We start from the raw sequence: 13115 nt of genomic DNA, 5'->3' as shown, positions 1-13115 counted from the left end.
TTTGTGCAGAATCTGTGTTCCTGCTCTCATTTACTGTTTTAGCTGTTTGGTGGTTGTTGAAATTTTGTGAGGTTTAAACTGAGATTCTGGCGTTTTGGGCGAAATAAATTTATATTAAAATAAATCGATTCAGGATTTTAATGAATCGATATCACGTTATCCAAGCGAGAATCTATTCTAATCCATAAATCAATACTCAACACTTAAACTTCCTCCATTTGTTTCACATTAAAAGTCTTGAAACCAAACTGTCACAAATAAGCTTTTAATGTGAAGGAGACAGACCAGGAAGTGTTCAGTTTGGAAGTTTTAGCAGAAAAGTCTCATCTGTGCTGGGTCTGTGACTCTGAGTGTACACATACAATTTAAGGATTCAAAAGGGAACATATTAACATTTCTGGGTAATTTATCCACTGGCTGTTCAAAGCAAACTCCAAGAAATTAAATAGAAAAAAAAAAAAAAAAAAAAAAAAAAAAGCTCAGACAGACCAAAGAGTGAAAAACAAGGAGGTAAGTGAACTCTGGTCTCCTTCCTGTGCTTTTAGAGTTTCGCACCACTTCCTGTGCTCACACTGTTAACGTTGGCCTAAGATCCAGCTCAGCTTCATTGTGTAACTCAAATGGTATTTGCTGGCATCCTTTATTTTTGTGAAGACCTTTATCATTATCCTTCAGCAAAGTGAATTACCCATTAACCATAGCAAAAAAGCTCCATTACTTTTAACGCCGTTATTCCCATCACTGGTTTTAACTGCTCTTAAATTTGCACAAAACACATTTTTTCACCTACAAATTTATTCAACATTCTTTAGCTTTGAACAATGTCTCAAAGTAGTGTTTAACATGAATTAACAGAATTAGATATAAAATAACTGCAGTGAATACACAAATAGGCACTAAAAAAAAGAAAAAGAAAAAAAGTAATACAAAATGAACATGCAATTTAAAAAAATACATTGAAAGCCAAAGACCAAACTCAACATGAAGCCGTGTGTGTGTGTGTGTGTGTGTGTGTGTGTGTGTGTGTGTGTGTGTGTGTGTGTGTGTGTGTGTGTGTGTGTGTGTGTGTGTGTGTGTGTGTGTGTGTGTGTGTGTCATGCACATGTGTGGCATGTGACAGTCAAGTGAGAGTGGGCCTTGCAAACATAGGCATCACACTTGCAGCATCTCAGGCTTGTTTTGTTGTCTCTCGGGGCACAGAGCTCACAGCGCTTCCTTTTCTGCCCGTGTCTTTGTTGGGGGAGAGCAGCCAGGCCAGTGGCTGGGGCTGGGGCTTGCACACTCTTCACCAGACTGGCAGAGGCTGGTGTGCGGGGAATGTGCTGGCGCCGTTGAATAAGAGGAGTCACCAAAGCTTTCCCCAGCTCTGCTAGGAAAAGTCTCTTCCTGAAACTCTTCCCCTGATTCCAGGTTGGGTTGATGGCTGTCCACACCACATATGCGTTGAAAGCAGACACATCAAGGATCTTGTGGAACAGTGCCACAGGCCAACGAGCTGTCATTAGCTTGCAGGTGTATGTGCCAGTAAGCTGCAATAAAAGGAACAATAAATAAGAGATGGGGAACATATTGAATCTGTCGTACACAAAATGCTATGATTCACATAAATGAAAATGAAATACATGCAGGATCGATGAAACTTTACATTACCTTATCAAGGCAGTCAACAGCTCCTTTGTTCTTCTTGTAGTCCTGGATTATAAGGGGCTTCCTGTTCTCTGTGGTGCTGACCGCGGCGTCTTTGTGTAGCGTGCTCATCGGGATGACATTTCTATTCTCCGTGGGAAAATCCAACACAAGTGTGTGTGTGTCAGTGAAAGCACATGTTGATGAGAGTGCCTCTCTTCCCCTGGTGGGTACTTGTGCAGGGGAAAGTTCAGGCTTGTTGTCACATGTGGTATTATGCCCTTGGAGACTGGTTGTTTTGTCCAGCACAACACGCACACCCTGGTTTTCTTCGGCCCCTCCAATAGTGGGTTTCCCCGTGTATACCTGCATATTCCAGGCATAGCTGCTCCTGGCGTCACATGCTACCCAGACCTTTATTCCACATTTCCCTGGATTGCTTGAAAGGTACACCTTGAAGGGACAGCGACCTCTGAAAGGAACCAGGCACTCGTCAACCGTCACCTCAGGACCTGGATTGTACATAAGTGGAAGGCGCTCCACCCACCTGTCCCAAATGTTCCTGATGGCAGCTAGTTTGTCATTTTGTCCTGTATCTCTGTTATCAAATTGAATAATTCTTGAAAGGACATGAAATTGTTCTAAGGACATGGTTGCTCGGAATATAGGCCTGCCAGACTCTGCATCCCACAGACTTTTTGTAGCCTCATTGTTTGAGTGATATACTCCGGCTAAAATCAACAGACCTATGTAGGCTTGGAGGTCTACCAGGTCGGTTTCTCTCCAGGTGTCTCCAAACACACGCTTCCCCTCCAAGTTTGTCATCTCCAGTATAATTCCCTCAATAGACTCTGGTAAAAAGAGTTGGAAGCTGGATTTGATGTCATCCACACGAGATATGGCACACTGTGTTGGCCCTGGCCTACTTCCTCTGTCCCGGAGGGATGAAGACCAGAGCAAGTATCCACTCTTGGACTGGAATGTTTCCTCAGGTGCCTGTTCTTCTTTTGGTGCCTCTCCCTCTCCATCTGTTGACTGGTCAGTCTCCTCAAAGTCTGGATCAAAATCTGTGTTGTCTTCCACTTCCGAGACATCTTCATCTATCTCCTGTTTAATTTCAGTGCCCTCTTTATATCCAGAAACCTGGACCAGAACGTCTTCGACAGAGAACTGCTTGGTCAGTCGCCTACTCATTGTGCTCGGAGTAAAATGAGTGCAAGGCAAACATCAAGCTATATATATATATATATATGGTGTCTGTGAGAAGATGATACACTGATTAGTCTGGAAGGTGTGGCTCACATGGAGGACGGGCACATAAAGAGATTTTTAGTGATTACTCCCAGCTGTGCTCTCCTCCTGTGGCTCATTCCCCCTCGTTATCCCACAGTGTATTTAAGCCCCTTGTTTCTCTTTGTCAGGGTTGCGTCCTCCCTCATAGCTGTGTGATTTTTCCCTGTGGCTCCTTGTGCGTTAGGTTTCCCAGTTTAGTTTTGTATTGTTTTTCGTGTCCCACTCAACGCCAGCAATAAAGTTAGATAAGAGGACGGGCACATAAAGACATTTTTACCCTTGTTTTTTCATTCAGTGGGTGTCGTTCAGTGGATCGTTCAGTGGGCCTTTCACTGGGGTCGTTCAGTGGGAGTTGGTCTGTAGGTCATTCAGTGGGTCATTCAGTCGATCGTTCAGTCAGTGAGTGGGTGGATACCCATTCATTTCCTATAGTGGTCACTTTGATCGGGAACACCACAGATGTAACAAGGTTGATTAAAACACTCAAAATTCAATGAAAGAGGTGATCATCACTTTCATATGTTTACGTTCATGGTGTGGAGGATATCATTAGGCCTTGAGGCAATCAGATGTAAAACACAATATTTATGATTGTTTTAATTGTAAATCGGTCAGATGTGACCTGAACGTGACAAGAAGATCTTGTATGTCTTCCACTTTTGAATAATTGCTCCCACAGTTGATTTCTTCACACCAAGCTGCTTACCTATTGCAGATTCAGTCTTCCCAGCCATGTGAATGTCTCCAATTTAGTTTCTGGTGTCCTTTGACAGCTCTTTGGTCTTGGCCATAGTGGAGTTTGTAGTGTCACTGTTTGAGGTTGCGGATAGCTGGACTGATTACACGTTCAAACAGGTGCCATTAAGACAGGTAACAAATCGAAGACATTTGTTACCTGTGTTGTTGGGTCTTTTTTTTTCTTTTCCTAGTATTTTACAATTCAATTCAATTTTATTTATAAAGCAACAAATGAGGTGACTGATGTTGTGTTTAGAGATGGACCGATCCGATATTACGTATCGGTATCGGTCCGATACTGACCTAAATTACTGGATCGGATATCGGAGAAAAATAAAAAATTTAATCCGATCCATTAAATATCACGAAAGCACCTCACAAAACTTGCAACACGCCGTAACTCACCTCAGAACGTTAGTACGTCGGAGCAGTATGCATCACGTGATAGAGCGGCTGTGGCATGCGGGACCTGTCGGTGGTCTGGATAGCATGTGGAGCTTCGCTACCAACCCGGCATTTCATCTCCGACAAAGTTATCCCGAGAGAAGTAAAGCAAGTGTGTAAGTCCATCTCTGAATGTTTGTAAAGCATTCCTGCGTTAAGCTTAACAAACGATATATGGAGCGACTGCCTCTCTCTCCGGCTGCTACTTCAATCATGAAACTGCTTAATGATCAGCTGATCGGCTTTTCTGTCGCGAGTCCGTGTCTCTAGTTTGCTTTTGGCCCACTTTGCACCAGAAAGAGGAAACCAGCGGCTGAACAACAGCAGCACATTTAAGCTTGATAAGCTGTTGTTAGAATTTATTTAATATTACTTTCTACTCGAGGATCTTTTTCTACGTAGCTGACGCTGGTAACTGTGCAGGGGCGGATCTAGCAAAGTTTAGCCAGGGGGGCCGATAGGGCATTAACAGGGAAAAGGGGGCACAAAGACATACTTTTCTTTCTTATTCTCATTTAAAATGTCTAGCTTTTAATAAATAATTATCTGACACCCAAAGTTTTAATTTGATGCAAAATGAATAGAAGTCCATTACTGTATATAGTAACTATTAAGTCTAATATATATACCCTAGTAAGCTATAGTACTTTTTCCTTTGGGAAGGTACCATCTGTGCAGTCTGCAATTTTGTTGAAGAAAGATGTTGAATCTATTTAATATTTCTTGAAAAATAATTGATTTCTGTGCATTTTTTTCCACACTGCATCAAATTAAGGTCGATTACGTCGATTAAGCATCATGAGGTGGAGCGTGAGGGGTGGTTCCCTATTTTTTATTTATTTATTTTTGTTGTTGCTGGGAGTTGGAACCCTATTAGTTAGGTTGCTTAATATTTATGCTAAGTACTCTTTAAAATACCAGAATAGGGAGGATGGTGTAGGTTTAAGTTTATTAGATTGATCAGTATTGCTGAACTATGAAATATTTTTTTTTGCATACAGGTATAACAGAATAGCCTGAGTGTAGTTGTTGTTTTAAACTTGAGTATGAACTTATACAAAATGCAGCAAGATATTTAAAAAACAGTTTTGTTGATTAAAAAACACTATATCGGATTCATATCGGTATCGGCAGATATCCAAATTTATGATATCGGTATCGGACATAAAAAAGTGGTATCGTGCCATCTCTAGTTGTGTTGTGACATTTGTGTCACATTTGGACCAAACAACACTCATTTTAGACCAACCTGAGCTCACACAACATTTCCAGAGTCATCACTGAGTTATAAGGTCCCAAAGCGGGCCAGGTTAGACCCACATGTGCCTGCTGTCTGGCACTGATGTGTCTGGTTAGTCACTCTGTAACTGTGAAAGATGAAACATAAATATTGAAAAAAAATCAGTAAAACAAACTCAGATCAAATGGTAAAATTAATTAATTTAATTAATTGAAAAATAAAAATAGTAAAACCCATTTTCACTTTGTAAGAATCCAAACTGAAATGTGTTTGACTCAATGCCGTTCAGGTCTTTTCCCTGAGAGACGGAAGAGATGAGAGTACAGTGTTAGCAGTTGAAGCTGATCCACGATATGATTTCAAGCTTGCAAACTACAAACTGAATCAGATTCAGAGTTGTAGTTGTTTCACATCACTGTTAATTATAAATGTAGAACTATATTATGTTTTGTTCTGGTCAAATCTAACCGATTTAAAACTTTACAACAAAAATTCATAAATTCAAATTTTTTTTATCAACCTTGTTACATCTGTGGTGTTCCCGATCAAAGTGACCACTATAGGAAATGAATAGGAATCCACCCCCCCCCCCCCCCTCCCCATTGACTAAATGATCCACTGAACAGCCTACTGAACGACCCACCCATTTTAAAAATTCCTTGTTTACCTACATTATAACCAATCCGGTCCTTTTTGGCCTTTTAAAATATCATTATAGAGGTATTGTTATATTTTTTGTGGGAATTTCTGATGTCCGCTTGGCCAGATTACTCTTAAAAATACATTTTCTATTTAAATAAGACCAATTAAGTGGACAAATAAAGGATACGTCACTTTGCCAAAAGCTGATTGCAGCATCTACCTACTGACAGGAATGTTGTTTGTGGCTCAAGATGACTTGATATCACCCATGAGGGATACATTTATATCCCTCTGTAATATGTTTCATATATTATATGTCATTTACATTAATTTAAATATGGACAATCACTTTTTGGCACATACCGAAAATCTGTTTTTGGCAGATGATCACTTTTTGGCAGAACACCGGATTTCAAAAATAGCGGTTTGGATTTTCGCTCTCATGACTCATCGATTGCTTCTACTGACCAGCCAATGGGTGGCATGCAGTCTGACGATGTCACATTTTAGTACCTGCTGATGTTTTCCTTTCAAAGTCAAGGAAAAATGATGAGCCAAAGACAGAGTTTTAAACTATTTGTTTCTGTCATTCAGCAGAATAGGGAAGTAACAGACCCAGAAAATCAATGATGGGGAAATCTGTTGTTGCTCTCAAAGGAAGTCATTTAAATGTTACGACTACTCCGAGAGTGATTGTTTTACTTTTCTTGTGTGTATTGATCTACTGTAATTGTTAACTATTTGCTCTCTATCAGCTCATATTTATAATTATTCTCATTTTTGTTTTTCCCTTATTAAAGATCAGAGGTCACAGTGAAGGCCTTGTGTGTTGTTGGTCTGACTGAATCTCCTGGGCTTCCACCTGCTGGTGATATCCTGTCAAAGCACTTTACAGTGGCACTCACACCAGGCACTATAAGCATTTTTTGAACAACATTGTTTTTACTTTCACAGACTGGACACAAAAATGGAGCAGACATGAAGACAAACAGGAACCAAAAACTCGAGACATAAGTAACTAAAACTCAGAGGTTCCCCAAGGCAAGAACCAATCAGCTGAGTAAAGAGAAACAACAGACCATCATTACTTTAAGAACTGAAGGTCGGTCAGTCCGGAACATTGCTAAGATTTTGAATGTGTCCCCAAGTGTAGTCACAAAAACCATCAAGTGCTACAAGAAAGCTGGCTCATGAAAGGAAGACCGAGAGTCACCTCTGCTGCTGAGGATAAAGCCATCCGAGTCACCTGCCTCAGAAGTCGCAAGTTAACAGCACCTCAGATTAGAGTCCAGATAAACGCCACACAGAGTTCCAGTTGTTACATTGTTATGTCAGCATCAAGCTTTTAATAATAAGCAGAGATATTTGTGTGATGATCCAGTGCTGGTCTCAAGAGATGAAGACAGTCTGATCACCTTCTCTACAAAACAAGGTGAGTTTAATGTTATGATTGACTTAGTTTTTGAGGTATTTATGTTACTTTATTTATAATCTGCTTGTAATGCAACTCAATGTTATTATGTGTATGCAACTCTACATATATTATAAGAAAATTAATCATGACAATCCACAGCAGATCTGATCAAAACCAAAATAGTTTTTTTGCTGGCTTTCATGGGTGAAGTATACATATCCATTTTTTTTTCAAGACATTTCCTATCTTATCTTTCTCAATATTAAACTTCGTATTTTTTTCCTTTTATTTTTAGCTTAAATGTAAACAACAGCAACAAAAAACAAACTTTAACATTTTATTTTTTCCTGACCAGGAAATTCTGACCAGGCTCATTGGCAGAGATGGAGGAGCAAAACAGTTACACGTTAACTTTGACTGCTGAACTTCCTGAAACAAAACAACACTGAAAAGCTGAGGAAAAGCTGAGTTAATATTCCTTCAAGTTCAGATTGAACTTAATGGACTAACATCCAAACTGAAGGCTGCATTAAGGACCTTATGTCAGGGTGAACAGTGTGGCAGGCAAGGGTAGGACCCTAGCTAAGGACTCCGAGACGAAGAATCAACTTGAAGAGGCAGCTTCATCGGCTGTGAACTTACACTCAAAAGTCCAACAAAACGCTAAAGAAGCAAACGAAAGAAGAACTAGAAGCAAAGACTCTGGTGACTATGACTACATTCACAGTACGTTCACACTGCAGGCGAAGCACATCAAATCCGCCTTTTCTGACTCTATGCGCCCCATATCCGATCATGGTACATGAACAGCACCAATCCGATATTTTCAAATCCGACCCCGGTCACTTTCATATGGTACTGAATCAGATACAGTTTACAGTCTACAGTTTTAGAAAGCGACTGCTGTTTGAATGGTCATGTCGCATTAGATCCATCTTTTACGTCACTCCAGTCAGTGACGTTGTGTGCTCCACACAACGACAAACAGAAGAAGACTAAACACTACATACACCTACAAAATGACAAAAGGATGGGAAACAAGTGGGAACACAGCTGGGGCTAATAAGACATGACGAGACAGAGAGGAAGCAAAAGTGGATACACTCACACAGGACAGCAGACTATCAAAATAAAATGCGAACACTCAACTCAGAAAGTCAGACTCAAGACATGCAAGCTTGATATGTTGATAGGTGAGAATAAACAAAGATACAAGACTGACTAACTACAGGATCAGACTCTGAGGGAGGGAGAACTACGATCACTAAGAGCTAGAAACTAAACTAAATGATCTAATAATAAAACAAAAGTACAAGCAAACCAAACAGAGACTCTAACCTAACTTAGAAAATAATTTTAAACCAGTAACACAGTCCAAAAACTAAACCCTGGGTCACTGACACTTTATCACACTGGTACATGAAGATAGGTACCAAGAACAAGCAATGACTCACTTCATGCTTGCTCTTTTCCTAGCCTGTGATGTAACTTTGTAGTCACTTTCATTGTGATCGTCTTATTTGTTGTCTGTGAGCACAAGCAGAGGTTTTTGCTCATGACCATGACCTCATTTTCAGGCGCTTCTTTAACATTTAATGGTCATGAAATATGTCAAACTTTTCTTCTCTACTTAAAGGTAAACAGCTAAGAACATTTTGAGCACAGTGGAGAAGAAAATGTGCACTGAGGTATATGGAATATTGTGTTTATATGTTGTCACTGCTGATAATTTATTCACTTAGCTGTGAATAATAAGTCTTCGTGAGAACAAGCACTTTTAATTGTACTTTGCTCCTTATTGTCTCTGAAAAGCAAGAGCTGACAAAACAAATCCAGCAAATTCACTTTCATCTTTGAGTTTGGTATAATAGTCTGTCTTAATATTTATTAAATAAGGAAAAATGCCGTCAGTACTGTGCTGAGAGGGCTGTGGTCATCCATCCATCCTGTTCTAATAAACCCACATTTCAGACACACCTTTAGATCTGTTCAGTTTTATTCATAAAGCACCAGTTAACCATCAGAAAATCTTGACTCAAGTCCCTTTATATTGTAAGGTAAAGACATTACAATGTTAATCTAGGACAAATGTTCACTCCAATTCACTGATGAAGTGAATGCGAGTGGCTATAACTGACTACATTTCATGGTCCTCAGGATTTGTATGCGTTGCGTGTTTCACTATATATGTATACAGTATCATGATTAGACAGACATAAGGGGAGGAGGAAGAGCCAGCAGCAGCTGACAGATGGAGAGAATAGACAGACTGTTCCCTGTTTGTGAAGGACTGCTAGAAAAGTTAAAAAAAAGCTAATTGTCTGTCCTGAATCAGTCTTATTAGGTAATGTTCAAATAATGTTATCATTCCAGTGTTTTCAGTGTGGGAGAAAGTACTCAGGGCCTTCAAGTTTCACACTATGAAAGGCAGCAACAAGTTTAATGTTCAAAAACCTAAAGTCTGTATCAGCAGCAGAATGGAGCTAAAAATAAATGTTTGTTTCAGTTCTATGAAGCTTTGAGTATTTTGGATTAGTAGTACTGCTGTTTATTGCATCATATTGCTGTAATTGTTTATATGCTTTATATATTCTGAGGTAAGTTGATCTATAGTGTTACATCATATTCTATAAGGATGTTATGTGTTTGTGTACTTTCTGCCCAGTTTGACCCATTTAGCAGAAGTCAGCCTGTTTAAGGCTCTGATATCTATTCTGTATGACTTAAAGCAGTTATGACATGGTCTGATTTTCTCACCCAATAAAGGAATATTTCATATATCAGTCTACTCTTCATTTTATCAGAAACAGTTATCACAGCTCGTACATTTTCCTTTTTACACATATATGTAAGCATTGAGCCAAATGTCATAATGCCAACATATTAAAAGAACAATATTTATCTCTTATGTATAATACATCTGTATATACACTGTCAAAGATACTTGTCTTTGAGTGAAGATTTAAGGTGATAGGACATAAGTAAATGCAACTTGAATCTTTACTGAAGCTCAGTATTTGACACAGTTCAAGTTCACTGCTGTAATAAATCATAATTAATATAATAACTTTAATATTGGCCATATTATATTTACATCACCACAGTGGGATGATTTTAGTCTCATGAACAACATTAGCTAATTGTTATTTACTAACTAATCTTGAATGACTGTTCAGCACAGAAATGAAGCCCAACAATCATGTTTCACAGTCCTGTGGTTTCAGCCTCAGATACTCAACTAATCAAAGTAATGTCATAAAAAAATGAATGAACAAAAAAACGTTTTTTCTCCTTCATTTCTGTCGAACAATGCTGTATGAAATGTTTCTCGCGGTTAGATCAATGGTTGCTAGGCAACCCGAGCAGCGCAGTTCATGCATTTATTACTTCTACACTGGATTATTGTAATTCATTATTATCAGGATGTCCTAAAAACTCCCCGAAAAGCCTTCAGTTGATACAGCAAGAGCACATACAGTGTGTGTGTTGCATTGTTTACATGAATGTGTGTGTTTCCTCTACTGATGAAGAGGATGCCGTACGGAAAAACTAGAGGATTACAGATGATTTTTCTCAGCAATAACACCTGAGTCTCTGTGATGCTGGAACTTTTATTGCAGACAAAAACAAAATCATAGAAACAGGCAGTATATGCAGTACGTGCAGTATATCCAGTAAATCTGATAGATTTAACTGTCTAAGCTGTTTAAACACAGATTTTATATCTAGCATAAAGAACAACAGAGGATCGTGAAGTCCATATTTCAGCCGTTGTTGCTTATCCGCCAGTATTGCTGCTGCTCTGCAGAGGGATAAAGTTCAGGCTTCCTCCCACCACCAGATAGCCCTGCAATAAAAGGCAGTAACAGGTAGTATTGGGTACAAACAGGCTACATACTGAGTGGTAGCAGTTAGTTCAGAAATTCCAGATTTCTGGATGTTGAATTTTCAGATTTTGTCCAGATGAGCAGAATCAACTTTCTGGGATTTCCAAACCTAGATGATTGAGCATGGATCTAAATCAAACTGATATTCATCATGGAACCTCAGATGAATAAATGATGACTCAGCATGTTTTTACTGTGATAGTTTTAGTGTGGTGTAGAGGACTGTTGAATGTTTTGCACGTTAGTGTTCAGCCAGAAGGAAATCAAAGTCACTCACTTCCTCAAATTGGGGCTTTGCATCAATGAAGCTCAGGTCAATAGGAAGAGGGATGGGTATTCCTTCAAGAAACCACACACACACACACACACACACACACACACACACACACACACACAGTTCAAACTGTAGTAAAATATCAGCAGAATCAGGTGAGTTTGTATCATTTTGTATGTTAGTGCTTACTGTCCACGAAGTACAAAATGGCTTTAGCAGCACCAACCTGCACAGACAGACACACACACTTGTTATTATCATGTCTACTGCTATGGAGAAATGGCTGTAATCTACTAGAGCATTGTCTTCTTACCACAATTTTTCCAATGATCTTTTGAGTTTCAACATTACATCTGAAAAGGTTTCACTGTAAATTATTACAATATACAATAGTACAGAGTACAAATGTATATACAGAGTGTACCATAACATATGTGAGTGTGTATTTGTGTTCTTACTTTGGTGTTTTAACGACCGGAATGAGGCGGCTTGCTTCGAATTTGACATTCATATCAAGTTTGCAGGACTACAGAAAAACAAAGTTTGATCATTTCTGCATATGTGGTTGAGTCACACTTCCAAGTAACTCGCATTCAAACTCTGTGGTAGCTTCAGCCAGCTCAGACAGGGGTTTCCATATAGATATTCACAACAGAAAGAGTCTGACAGTAGGCTGTTACAGCTGTGTGAGTTGTCAATTTTTTACATTTAGTCAAACTTTCACAGTAAAACCATCAGAGCTATCTTTGAGCTGCTCTTTTCTGCAGAGTATCATGGATGTTCAGACACATGTCAATGGGTCATACTGAACGAATCTTAGAAGTCTGATTTGCAGTAGCTTATGAATGTGTTTCTGTCTGATGTATGCTCTTTCTCATTACTTTTAACTTCAAGGTGTGTTGTATAACTCTTTTATTGTTGTGGTTTGGTAAGTAGTAACATCAGGCTGCAGTGAGTGATAAAGTAGTGTCAAGGTTAGCTAACATACTATCTCTATATTGGTTGTGTTTTGTACCCAGCTCTTACAGTAAACCTGCAGATAAAGTCTGATGCGGAGTCAATACCAGCACAGAGTTTGCTTATTTGTTAAACGCGGGATCTGCATATGTGCTCACCACATGAACACTTTGTTGACCCTCAGATTGTGTTTCAATATCCACAGTGATATTGGGAATTAACTTTTATCAAGTGGAAAAAAAGTTAGCTTGTTTATATTATGCTAACATAGCTGTGTCGCTAGCGGTCACGTAGCACATCATTATATACCAGCTAGCCCAACTTCAGTAACCCTACAAATGTCACTGCTGTTTAGTTTTCTGTCTTCATTTATGCTGGAAGTGATAACAGAGCTGTACATTTTAATTTGTTTCCAAAACCCCGCAGTCAGGACATGCTATATTGTATTTAGATGGAAGCTAGCGAGCTAACTCCCTGCTAACTTCTAACGCCGTTAAATGTCATAAATTCCGTTTTTGGATGTTAAACTCAATTGTTACACCTGGTAGAGCAGAACGCTGATCATTTTATTAAAGATGAAAGACTTTAGACAGTTTTTCA

The 13115-nt window shown here is 39.1% G+C and overlaps 1 protein-coding gene and 1 long non-coding RNA gene across 2 annotated transcripts; both read right to left on the bottom strand.

Annotated features, from left to right (window-relative positions):
• Window positions 1-1044: 1044 nt before the first annotated feature.
• On the bottom strand, window positions 1045-2913 carry LOC120722459 (piggyBac transposable element-derived protein 4-like). The gene is made up of 2 exons (XM_040013474.1): window positions 1651-2913; window positions 1045-1529 (listed from the first exon to the last, which is right to left on the bottom strand). The coding sequence occupies exons 1-2, from the start codon at window positions 2818-2820 to the stop codon at window positions 1095-1097; spliced, it is 1605 nt and encodes a 534-aa protein (XP_039869408.1). The 5' UTR covers window positions 2821-2913; the 3' UTR covers window positions 1045-1094.
• Window positions 2914-11747: 8834 nt separating this feature from the next.
• On the bottom strand, window positions 11748-12722 carry LOC120722494. Its single transcript, XR_005693492.1, has 4 exons — window positions 12674-12722; window positions 12017-12084; window positions 11872-11911; window positions 11748-11784 (listed from the first exon to the last, which is right to left on the bottom strand). It is a non-coding gene; the product is annotated as an uncharacterized LOC120722494 (long non-coding RNA).
• Between the last annotated feature and the right edge of the window lie 393 nt (window positions 12723-13115).

Source organism: Simochromis diagramma, unplaced genomic scaffold (assembly GCF_900408965.1).
Source record: "Simochromis diagramma unplaced genomic scaffold, fSimDia1.1 OVJJ01000640.1, whole genome shotgun sequence".
NCBI lineage: Eukaryota > Metazoa > Chordata > Actinopteri > Cichliformes > Cichlidae > Simochromis > Simochromis diagramma.
Note: the sequence above shows the minus strand (reverse complement) of the source record. Positions and strands in the feature narration are given on the sequence as shown.

Excerpts from the sequence above, each read along its gene's own strand:
- LOC120722459 (XM_040013474.1), bottom strand. The coding sequence starts at position 2,820 with ATGAGTAGGCGACTGACCAAGCAGTTCTCTGTCGAAGACGTTCTGGTC. Across the intron at positions 1,530-1,650 it reads CTGTTGACTGCCTTGATAAG|CTTACTGGCACATACACCTG; the intron begins GTAATGTAAAGT and ends CTTTTATTGCAG.